This window comes from Vipera ursinii, assembly GCF_947247035.1.
Source record: "Vipera ursinii genome assembly, chromosome: 2".
NCBI classification, from domain to species: Eukaryota; Metazoa; Chordata; class Lepidosauria; order Squamata; family Viperidae; genus Vipera; species Vipera ursinii.
Window position 1 is genome coordinate 246,445,535 of NC_139513.1, and position 12,952 is coordinate 246,458,486.

The 12,952-nt window shown below is 41.2% G+C and overlaps 1 protein-coding gene across 2 annotated transcripts in view; it reads right to left on the reverse strand.

Moving 5' to 3' along the window:
* CAMK4 (calcium/calmodulin dependent protein kinase IV) overlaps positions 1–2,205 on the reverse strand; it is a 71,434-nt gene extending 69,229 nt beyond the window's left edge. For both annotated transcript variants that reach the window (XM_083351491.1, XM_083351490.1), the window contains exon 1: positions 1,976–2,205. In XM_083351491.1, the coding sequence (XP_083207617.1) occupies positions 1,976–2,187 (212 nt within the window). In that variant the 5' untranslated portion in view covers positions 2,188–2,205. The remainder of the gene's footprint in view (positions 1–1,975) is intronic.
* Positions 2,206–12,952: the final 10,747 nt, after the last annotated feature.

The window sequence follows — 12,952 nt, forward strand, 5'->3', positions numbered from 1 at the left end:
TTCCTTTCTCTGAAGCGGTGGGGACATCAGCCTATTATTCTTGCATTTTATTGTGTTAAGTGGTTATCTCCCTTTTCCTAACAACTACCGGCACAACCACAATATGTTTGCACATAGGTTCAGTTTTCGGTGTTGTCTGGCTTATAAAACAATAAGTTTAACTGGATGAAATGATGTCGATTACCCTAATTTGAATATACATGTATTTTTAAAACAGCATGCGGATTTGCATTTCCTATTAGACAAGTACAGATGGTGCACCTTTCAGTGCTACCGCCCACTCATGTAAAGGAAGGGGCAACATTCACTGGGGAAGAATAACTGAACCATTTTCAGCTCCTTTTCCTTTCTTCCCACGCTGTTTTAGGGGGAGAATGGAAGGAAGGATCTCCAACAGCAGCACTGGAGAGGACTGTAAAGGAACCAGCCCAGGATATTCAACCGAGTCTGAATTGCTCTGCAAATCGGGCAAGTTCTCCAACGCCAGCAAATGCAAACAAGATGTCAGCGAGCCATCCCCCTTTTGGACAGCGATGCTTATAAAGATTCTTACTTACAGCCTTTTCTGCAGCCTTTCCGTCAACGGTGCAATCTCTATTAAGCCAAGGTCTGCTCAGTTGCTCTACAACTGCACTGCACCCTCTTCCCTCCACAACAGCTGCACACCCGCATCATTTTTTTTTCTTACCCCACCTTCTCCAGTCCGATCACCTTTAATCGGATTTAAATTGCATATTCCCCACCCCACCCCACCCCACCCCCTTCCATATTACTGCCTTTGGCTATGCTACGTTTGGGAAATCCTGGAAGTTCTAGCCTCAGCATAGGTGCTGGTGATGACCTATAAAGCCCTAAATGGCGAGGGTCCGGGATATTTGAGGGAACACCTGTTGCCAGCATCAAGTTCCCTTCGTCCAGTGCGCTCCCACAGGGAGGGTCTCCTCAGGGTGCCCCCCCCCCGGTTAAAGATTGCCGGCGGGTAACACCCAGGGGTAGGGCCTTCTCAGTGGGTGCGCCTGCCCTGTGGAACCAGCTGCCTGCGGAGCTTAGGACTGCCCCCGACCTCCGTTCATTTGGCTGTTCGAGCTCTCTGGCCCAGGCTGAGAATATTTTTAATTTTAATTTTAACTGGGTTTTAATGTTCTCAGGGTTCTATTTAATCCTTTTTAATTTGTTTTAACGTTTGTGTTGACTTTTCTTTTCAACGCCCTGTAAACCGCCCTGAGTCCTTCGGGGGAAAGGGCGGTATATAAAATCTAAATAAATAAATAAAAAAATAAAATAAAATAAAATAAAATAAAATAATAAAATAAAATAAAATAAAATAAAATAAAATAAAATAAAATAAAATAAAATAAAATAAAATATCCGGAGGGCGCCCGGTTGGAGACGGCTGCTCCAAGCCAAACTAGAATTCGCGCCACCCCGCTTCCGCTGCTGTCTAGGAATGTGGAAGGCATCGCGGAACAGCGCTCTCTCTCTCTCTCTCTCTTTCTCTCTCTCTGTCTGTCTGCCTCCACCGGTGATTCCCCGCCCGCGCTCCCCTGCACTCTTCTCGGGGGGGGGGCGCCCCAACCTGCATTGCCCCCAAAGGGGCAGTCGCCCTGCACCACCGGCCCCCCCCTCTCTTTTTTGCACGGGGCACACGGGGGTCGCTCAGCCGCACCGTTTTGTCTAGGCCAGGGGTCTTCAAACTTGGCCCTTTTATGACTTGTGGACTTCAACTCCCAGAATTCCTCAGCCAGCAAAGCTGGCTGAGGAATTCTGGGAGTTGAAGTCCACAAGTCATAAAAGGGCCAAGTTTGAAGACCCCTGGCTCTAGGCAGCCGCTCTGCGTAAAAAAAAAACACCCTCCGCCTTCAGCAGACCCAAGTCTGGCTAGCGCCAGCGAGCCCAACGATCCCGGCACCCTGCATCCCAGGAGCTTGCTCGATCCCGGGTTTTGCCCCCCCACGGAACCCCCTGGCCTCCTTACCGTCCCAGCTCCGACTCCAGGTCGTAATAATCCGTCAGGGTGTCCCTGTTGGAACCGTCGATCCAAAACTCCGGGCTAGCCGAGCCGGGGGCAGCACCTCCCAGCCGGCCCGAGGTAAGGGCAGAGGCCAGCGTGCCAGCGGCGCTGGGGGTGGCGGAGGCAGCAGGAGGCGACGAAGACGAGGAGGAGGAGGGCATGGTGACTTTGAGCATGCCGCGGGGGAGCTGCGGCGGCGGCGGCGGGGTCCGCCGGGACTCGCCGGCTCTGTTCAGAAGCTGCGAGGAAACGAGAGGACAAAGCGGCTAGCGGCGGCGGCGGCGGCGGCTTCTCCGCTGCCACCCCCGCCTCCGGCTCTCTTCGAGCTGACGAGGGAAAGCGGGAGAGGTGGGGCGGGAAGGAAACTCTCGCGGGCTGCCTGAGGAAGCCGAGCTGACAGCCAAACTTCTAGCCGGGGCGCAGCGGCAGAAGCAGCCAGCGAGCAAACCTCTCGGGCTGCAGGGAGGGCGCGCTCTCGGTCGGACGCGCGCGTGCGCGCGCCCCGGGCACGCGCTCCCTTGTCTCTTCCAAACGCGCCCTGCGCGCAAAAGACGGTGCTTGTACAGCAGCGTTTTCCAACCTTAGGAACTTGAAGATGCGTGGACTTCAACTCCCAGAATTCCCCAGCCAGCTATGCTGGCTGGGGAATTCTGGGAGTTGAAGTCCACGCATCTTCAAGTTCCTAAGGTTGGAAAACGCTGCTGTACAGTGTGGGATGGGATGGGATGGGATGGGGGGGCGAGCTGAGGAGTCTCCCCCCCCCTAAGGGAAGGAGAAATTACCTCCGAGGCCAGAAATGGTCGCAACCGAGCCCAGAGTGCGGAAAGGGCTCCAGAAATCACCTGGCGAGGGCAAGCTGCTACCCGAGGCAAGAGGGAGTTTTGCTGGCGGACAAACGTGTGCCGAAGGGTTGGACTTGTGAGATGCCAAATCCAGTGGCAGGATTCAGAGGGGGCTTCCGTCTTGGCAAAGCGCCGGTTTTTCCTCCCTCTCCGAAGGTGTGTGTGTGTGTGTGTGTGTACGTGTGCGCGCGTGTAAGACACGGGCACCAGGAGAGGGAACCCAATTTGTGCTACCTCTATTTTTGCTGGGTCCTAATGCGTCCTGTTTTCCTTGCCAGAGAAGAGGAGAAAGGAGCAAGACCAGCAGTTTGTTTCTAGCTTCTTCTAAACCAGGCTAATCCTGCCTAATATGGTCCTTGAATTTTATGGTCCATTTGTGCTACTATTCCCGAACCCTTGTTATTTTTTGCAACAATAAAAGCAATCTGAGAACATCCTTGCTTTCCTTGATGGACTGAGGTTTCCCTAAGCATAGTTTAAGTTCTAGCGTGGGACATCTTGCTTCGTGCTTGAAATGCAACAGGATGCTTGGCATTCTAGAACTAATTATTGAACCAGCAGTAGACAGAAATATGTGCACTGGAGTTTTAGCACTGTTTAAACTGTGCTAAAGGCATATCTTGTCCACTATCAAATTTGATATCAAACATCAAATTTTAAATTCAGTCTTAAGAAGGGTTAGCAGATATCTGAATAGGCAAAGGAGAACATGGGCAATTATAAAGGAGAATAAATGGGAGGTGGGAAGAAAGACTTAACTAGCTGATTAACTTTCTTGGCATCTGTGACAAAAATTGCAAAAAAACAACAACCCAAAAAAACCCTACCTAGGCCTACATGTATATAAAATTGCTTTTTCCAGCATCAGAAAGACTGGTTTTTCAGTCACAATATTTTTCCAACATATCTTTATTTTTGAAAACTAGAAAGTAGCCATAAAATAGAATTGACTTCAACATTCTTTTCAAATTTTGCCATAGAAACATATAATGAGTCATGTGATCTAGAGTGATTGGAAGGGGTTGGACTAAACTGATTTCTAGAATCAAGTAATAAATTAAATAATGTAAATTGAGATGGTCAAGTCTGTTGATGGAAAAGGGAAAGAAAATTTACAGAATCACAGTACAACTTTGGATGACCCATGTTGAAATGCCCCCCCTAAGATATTCAACAAGCCAGATAATGCTTGGTTTTAAGGCTATGCCTTCTGATGGAGGATATAAGTACAAACAAGAGCACATGTCTTCCTTTTGTCTGGCATCCAGTAAACCTAGCATGGAGCTTCATAATTATTATGCTTATGCTAATGAAACTTATTTACAAACATTAATTGGCTGTATCCAACTCTACATTCCAGGTAAAATAAAATAAATAAAATGACTTCATGTTCCACAAGGACCATTAGATTATTTTGGCATAAGACCATTTTGCATTATAGTTATCAAATACATTTATGTTTTCCTGAGGTTGGATATAATCTCTCACTCGAGCACATGCACAAACACAAAAGGGGTTAATAGTGAAGTCAAAATAATAACAGAAACATTAATGCCTGTATCAATTCAACATAAAGCTTCAAGACAAGCTGAACCAGTTGAAAATTTACATTATCAGTAGCTAATAGCCATCATAGAATTAGTTCATAAAATTCATTAATACCTGCTGTAGGCAGGAAACTAACCTCAATTCAAATGTTTGTGGATGAAATAAAACTTTTTGATGAGTGGACGTCCCACGTATTGTTTAGGGAATACATTTTAAATTAGAGTATTTCCCTATGCATTTAAGAGAAAGCTCAGACACTAACTTTTGTTGGAACTAGGGATAAAGCTGAACTGTATCAGAACATGGTAAAATCCTGAATTTGTTACATTCAGGGCAACTCAGACTTATTCTAAATGAAGGCCAAATCTTATGGGTTATTTGCCTTTAGTTCAGCGTCAGGCACTCCTGGTGGTGAGCTCTGTTGAAACTGAGATTATGAACACAATAATGGCAATGCTAGAAATGAGTGCAATGTAATGTGGCTTCCATTACAGATGTCAACAACATTGTGCTTTGCTGAGAGACCAGAAACCCTGGGAACAAAAGTGGTGGGAGATTCTGCTGCCTGACCCATTATCCCACAATTAATGAACGCTGTTAACACAGCTCACCATTTCACTGCCGGCAACATATTTGGGTTGGAAAAAATGGACAAAATATTCGAGGGTGGAAATATCTTCTGGGCAAATTACATTCTTAATAGAATAGCAGTAGGCAACGTGGTGTCACTATTGCTTCCTCCTGGTCTGCTAGCTCTCTGATTTTAACTCTTTAAAGTTCAAAAGATTAACTAGGGAAAGGGCATGTTTCCCATTTCCTAATTATTCCGAGTCATGTATTAGGATCATCAAACTCCTGCAGATAATCTTAAAAAGGGAGGCACTTGGTTACAGCCTTGTATTTAAATAACCTCATTTTGAGGAAACCTAGGAAAGGTCATGTATATATACATTAAAAGTGTTTGTTATATTTTGCTATATTTACGATAATGTTCCCATTCCTTCCCAAGAGTGGGGTGTTTGTTTCTCAGGAGATTACCTCTTTATTTTTTCATGACTTTCCTTGTTGTCCCAGTTACTGCTTCTTTCTGCTAGATGTTGAACTTTTTTGTCTTCCTGTTGCTAGGTGATGTATTATTACCTCTTTCCTGTGACATGAAAGAGAAATATTAAATAACTAACTGCCAACTATCTTAATTAGTTATAACAATTCTACTTTTAATATATATTTTTTTAAAAAAAGTGTTCAGATGGGAAATAATTAGGAACAATTACATATAAGTATTATACTTAATTGAATAGTTCTGAGTAAAGGTAAATATTTCTTTGAGCACAGCTTGTCTTCTGGTGTTTTCATGGATACATCCATTTATGATTTTTGTGGGGCTATAATATAAAAGTGATGCATTGCTTCATTTTAAAAAGCTGGATTTTTCTTCAGGAACCCTTTTGAAGTACTAAACAGACGCAAGTGTACTTAGTTTCCATATTCAGTCAAGGTTAAACAGATATTGCCAAGTTAGAACTAATAGCAATACTATATTTTGTTGCATTGTTTTATTCTTTATTTTATTGTGTCTTTTTTTTGCTTGAATTTATACTCTGTTATTATGCTAAGACAAATTCTACTTTTGACTTCCGGTGGCTCCGCGGCGCCGGAGACAGCCTTCCCGGGCTGCCCGCGGCTCAGCTGTGTGATTTTTCGCCCGAAACAGCGCCGATCAGCTGTTCGGGCGAATTTGAAGCCCCCTCCTCGGGAGAAGAGGAGGGGGTGAGCCCCCAGGTAGGGGTCGAGTTCTCCGGGGCCACCTGAGCTTGGAGCTTGGGCGGCTGAAGGATTGAACTCCCCCGTAGCCTGGGCTGCTCCCAGCTGGCTAGCGTCTCTGCTCCGGACTTCATGGAGCAGAGCCAGGCGTCTGCGACCATCCCTGCTTGAAGGAGAGACTATGAAAGGAAAAGAGCAGGCAGAGCAGTACAAGAGGGAAAGATGAAGAGATGAAGAGGATTATTTTATTTTACTCTCGAGCTTGATGGACTTTGCTTAAAACTTAAAGTGAAAGTGCGTCACAATTGTAAGTAAAAGATGGCGGCTAAACCTCCCCCTAGAACTTTTCGGAGTGCTGGAAATTCTCCGGTGCAACAACAATCATTACTGCAGGCGTTGCATTCTCCCAATGTATTGACATTGAAGGATCTTGAAAAACATACCCAGTTAATTTTGGAGTCAATGGGTGTTAAATTTGTACAGATGGAGGAGAAATTGGAGAAATTGGAGCAGAGAATGGAAGAAAGGATGGAACAGAAATTCAGAGAGATGAAGGTAGACATTTTGTCCTCAGTGCATAAAGTAGCTAAATGTGTGGAGGTGCTGGATGACAAAGTGGAAGATCTGACTCAAAAGAATGCTATATTAGAAGCAAAAGTATTGGAAATTGAAGATTTAAAAGACAAAATGGATAGCGAACTGAGTCTGGCTCAATTTTACCAGATGCAGTTTGCTGTTAGAATTAGAGGCCTAAAAGAGAATATTAAGGAAGATTTAAAGCAGCTGGTTTCTGAGGCTTTTGAGGTGGTATTGAACCATCCAGCATCTGAAATAAAACAAGGCATGGACAAAGTGTTTCGTGTGAACTCGTGGATTGCTAAACAGAGAAAGTTGCCTAGAGATGTGGTGGTTTATTTTGTAAAAAGGGAAATTAGAGATGAAGTTATACAAGCTGCCTATGATACTAAAGTTGTGATTGCTGGTCAAGAAGTTTTGGTTCTAAAAGAAATTCCTCCAAAGATTTTAAAGAGAAGGAAGGACTTTATATTTCTTGTGCAAGAGCTCAAGCAAAGAGATATAAGGTTCAGATGGGAGATCCCAGCTGGGTTGAGCTTCATGTATGAAGGCAAAAGGTACTGTTTGGGTACTGTGAAGCAAGCGCATGATTTTTACAACAATGTCTTAAAAGCAACCCCATCAACACTTTTGGAAGCTGCAGAGGGATCTGGAGAAGGAGAACATCAAGAGGATGAAGATGGACAGATAGACGAGAATGGTACAGGAGGAGATCAAGCTGCAACTCTTTTGGATGATCCTAGAGAACAGAGGGTGACGCGTGCTGCCTTAAAACGCTCAAAAAAGATAAAAAAATAAGACCAGTAGAAATCTATGGAACTTCCACAACATACTTACAGTCAAGTGGTAGTTGTGTTTTTAAGAGTTTTGGGATGATATGCATGGTAACAGAATCTTCAATTTGGAATTAATGGACAATTTACTACAGAGGAAGAGGAAGAAAGTTTTGTGGGTTAATGCGGGTTAATTTGTGTAAGAACTATCTATTATAGCCTATTTTGGCTAGAGAGGTTAATAGGGATAGGTGCTTGTGATGTGTAAATGAGAATTTGTTTAGGAAATAGTGAATTGTGGAAGAACATAGATGGGAATGACGCTAGTTTTCTTTTATTTTAGTTCTTTATACATATTTAGTATTATTAAGGATTGGTTTACTCTATATAAGCTAGAGAGTGATGGATTTTAGAGTTTATAATTGTTAGTATATGATTGTTTATGATTGCTTTTTAGATATATACCTTGTATTTTGCTCTGGGAAGTCGGGGGGGGGGAGGGGGGGAGGAGGGGAAGTAGGGGGGGAGGCAGGGGAGGGAGGAGGGAGAGGGGGAGGGGGGGAGATAGGGGGGAGGTAGGGAGGGGAGGAGGGAGGGGGAAGGGGGGTTTTTTAAAGGAAAACTGTATTTTAAAACTTTTCAATAAAAAAAATTCTACTTTTGATTGACATTACTTTGAATCTATTTTCTAATTAATTGTTTGTTAAATCTGAAGCTGATCATATTATCCAAATTGTAACCCAGAACATAAACTTAGACTGTGATTCAAGAAAACTATTCTTGTTCCTGAACAGGCAAAATTCACTTATGGTTGCCATACTGCAATTGGCAAAAGTGATGAAGACTGGTTTTTTGTGTGTGTAAAAGTTGTATTCTTTCCATTAGGGCAGGGGTAGGCAACCTTGGCTCTTTTATGACTTGTGGACTTCAACTCCCAGAATTCCTGAGTCAGCATGGCTGGTTCAGGAATTCTGGGTATTGAAGTCCACAAATCATAAAAGAGCCAAGGTTGCCTACCCCTGCATTAGGGGAACCTGAGTAAAGAAACTACAGAGAAAATATCAGTTAAATGCAAATGTTTCATAGATTCAGTGAATGACATGTCAGAAGTGTTCTGTTGGGGCACTCCAGTTAGTAATAGATCCTGTTTGCTGCAATGTTTTTGTTGCGTGTTTATGTATTCCTCATATTGCAACAATGAGATAGAATAGGCTTAAGTGGGAGTGTTCACACTTTTAAAATGATTTGGAATAATTGCTTCATGTCACTTGTGAGCATTGCCTACAGCCCTGAGCCAATTTAGCAAATAATAGTTAGGAACTGTGTTTATATAATATCCAAAGCATTTCTTTTGAATCATTTTCAGGGTTTCCACAGTTCTCCTATTTAGAGCCATTGATATTTCTTCAGTTCTGAAACAGGGAAACAGGTTGAAAGGGTCTATATAGAGGGTAAATCACTGTGAAAAAAGATCCTTAAAAGTAGGAAAATAATATAAAATTATGTGATAGTCTTTTTTATTCTGAAATAGTGTAATAAATTTTCATGACTAACAATGTTCAAAAACTATAAAAAAATATACCTTGTTCTGAATATATTAGAAGCAATTAAAAAGAGGCAGAAAAACATTTCAATCACATTAAATCACATCAAAAGAATTTAAGAAATTACCAATGCAGAAAAAATATTGTTCGCCTCTTACTTACACATGTTGTACAATAAAGGTTTATTATTATTATTATTATTATTATTATTATTATTATTATTATTATTATTATTATTATTATTTAATCAACTCAGGAGACACTCAAACTAATCAACAGAAATGAAACCAATCACTCTATTGTCCATCACTCTTTATTTTATGAAGACTGTTCTTATTTATCATCAAAGAATTGGGTTACAAAACTTAGTAAGGAAATCAGATTGGAAATCACTAATTGTGGTTTCCAAATCTTTTTTTTGTAAAACAAATTATGGGTTGCCTTTTCAAAATAGAAAAGAAAGAATGGCTATGTGTGTAGGAAGCAAGCAAACAGGGACTTGGACCATTTCCTCATGAGCGATTTATCACATCTTATAGTGTCTTCAAACCACGAAGATAAATAATTACTATAATAGTAACTGAGGAATACTACACAATGTGATAAATCATTTATGAGGAAATTGCCTTTTTGTGATGTCTATCCTGCTGTTTCCATGACAATGAAATAAGACAAAAATGAGAGAAATAGGCGGGGTGAGCAATGTAACTTCTCATACAATTAACAGATTCAAATTTTCAAACAGAAAATCATTTTGTAAAAGGAAAAGGAGATGGCAAGATAAGAAAAGCTATTCAAATTGTTGGCTTGAAGACATTTCATCAATGACTATTTTCTCCAGCCTAGACTTACCATACATGGAATGTAAATATACAAATGGACACAAGATGGTAAGAATTTTTTATTATCTCTTTACTGCCACCTAGTAGCCAACTAAATATTTGCAACTATGGTAGACCGACCCAAACCTATAGCCATCTTTTATTTAGGTAAGTTCTTGTAGTAAATATCCAGATTTTGAGCTTTTTTCTTCTGCTTAAATTTTTCTTATGTGAACGTCTTCTGAAATGCAACAAGCAGTAACAACTTTTAAGGATCAATTTCTCAGAGCAATGAGAAGTTCTAGAAGTGTAGCATTTTCCTAGTTTTGATCCTTTTAGAAGGATTGAGTGTTTATCTCAGCAACTTTAAGATGTGTGGACTTGAATTCCCAGACAATTCTGGGAGATGGTCCACACATTAAATTTGCTGAGGTTGAGAAACTCTGATCTAGAAGATAATCTATAACGAGTTCTAAAGGTTTCTCATCACACCTTCCTTTAATCTTAATGTACACACTTCCCCTAAAATACAAGTACAAAAATGAACATAAGTGAATAATGAAAATGATACAATGAAATTTTGGGAAAGGTGGATTTATTGTAACAATGTAATGAAAATGAAATGTAACGAAAAGTTTCTTCACTTACATCTCTCATGGACTTTGCATCTCCCGAAGACAGGTCATCATTTTATTTTAATAAAAAAATGTATTATGCAGATCTATGTCCTTTGCACGTATTTCAATTGTGGATCCAGTTGCCCTCAATCTTGGTTCATGTGAACACCCAATTATTGTTTTTAGTTTATCTAACTCTTGATGTGTCTTAGCAAATTGCATAGTTTTCATTTCATCACATATTTAATGTTACTGTCCAAGTATTTACAGTACATTGTCATGCAATGTACAGATATGTTTATAGATAATTGCAATGCCCTCCCCCCAACTAGAGCCAAACTCTAAGCATATTTTTCATGATTCGATTCTATCTCAAGAGTATAATTTACCAAGATCATACCATATAAGGTTACACATGGATGGCAATTTTGTCTTAAACAGAAAAGACTGTTCCTTAGAAGTTCCACTCTTAGCCTATGATATATCAGAAGTCATAGCGGACTTTTCCAGCTGAATATCAAAAATCTTAGATGCTTTGAGATGTCATCCATCAACATAATGTCTTGTCTTGAGATGTCATCCATTAACATAATTCTTCTATGGAGGAAGGATTTTAGAATGACCTCATTTAACCTAAAGGATAAGACTTCCTTTATGTTCTATTTTATGGAGCATAATTAAATCTAGACTTTCTTCTTTAAACAATGTCAAGATCAAAATCTATGTAACAAGTTTAAGAAAAAGCAAAAAGATAAGTCCCACAGTTCAATAAATTAAACAAAGAGAAGAAAGAGAAGTTAGCCACTGGAATCTCCATGCCATAAATCCACTTTGGGTAATTGGTTCCACCATCCAATTCGATTTACTGTAGAGAAATGTTTCTTAACAAAGGTGATTGGTGGACTGGAGGCTAAAACATATAAGGAACGGTTACTGGAATTGGGTATGTCTTGTTTAATGAAGAGAAGGACAAGGGGTGACATGATAGCAGTGTTCCAATATCTCAGGGGTTGGCACAAAGAAGAGGAGGTCAAACTATTGTCCAAAGCACCTGAAGGCAAGACAAGAAGCAATGAATGGAAACTAACCAAAGAGAGAAGCAACCTAGAACCAAGGAGAAATTTCCTGACAGTTAAAACAATCAGTGGAACAACCTGCCTCCAGAAGCTGTGAATGCTCCAACACTGGAAGTTTTTAAGAAGAGACTAGACAGCCATTTGTCTGAAATGATATAGGGTTTCCTGCCTGAGCAGGGAGTTGGACTAGATGACCTCCAAGGTCCTTTTCATCCTCCTCCTCCTCCTCCTCCTCATCATCATCATCATGATCATCATCATCATTATTCACAGTCAGCCAGATGTTCAGACTGGATTTGACATTTTTCTTTACCTATCGAGTCCTTACCAAGGACCTGGCATAGGCAGATGTGCATGTTTGATGGTATTACAGATATCATTGCAGGATGGAAGCAGTTCCTAGTAAGGCCACCTTTTGCAATTGACTAATGGCGAATTTGTCAATGCCAATGGTGTTCAAGTGGTGCTCCAGTTGTTTTGGGATTGCATCCAAGGTGCCTATTACTATTGGTACTACCCTTGCTTGTCTTTGCCACAGTTTTTCTATTTCTCTTTGTATTTTGTTATCTACTCCAGTTCTTTCTCGTCTAATTCTGCTGTCTCCAGGCACTGCCATGTCCACTTTCCAGAGTTTTTTGTGTTTTCTTATCAACAATTGTTAAGTCCGGGGTGTTATGTTGCAGGTGCTTGTTGTTTGAATTCTGAACCCCCAGAGCAGTTTAACTTTATCATTTTCTATAACTCTCTCTATTTTATGATAACCACCAGTTCTTGTTCACAGGCAAATGATATTTCTTGCAGATCTTCCAATGCACCATTGTTGCTACTTTGTCATGCAGCTGCTTGTAGTCTGTGCGATCTTCTTGCAGCAGCTTGCACAGTGGTCCACTGTTTCTTCAGCTTCTTTGCATAGGCGGCACTTACTGTCTGTTCCTGTCTTTTCAATTTTGACTGTATGCATTTGTCCTTAAGGCTTGGTCTTGTGCAGCCAGAATTAGTCCCTTGGTCTCTACTCTTCAACTTTCCTGCTCTTAGCCATTGCCAGGTCTTGTTATTATCTGCTTTCCCAGCTATTTTTTTAATGTACTGGCCATGTAGTGCTTTGTCTTCCCATGCCTCTATTCTGTTCTTCATTTGGTCTTTCTTGTAGGCCAGTTTGGTCTGTCCAGTAGTCAGTAAGCCTTCCTGATATACTAATTTCAGTGCATCTTCATCATTGTCCTTCAGATATTCTTCCAAAGCCATCTTTTCTTCTTCAACCATCTGATGTACTTGCAGCATTCCACGCCCACCTATTTGCCTTGGTAGATAAGAGTCTGTCAATGTCACTGCGTGGATGAAGGGCATGATTCATTGTCATTATTTTTCTGGTCTTCCTAT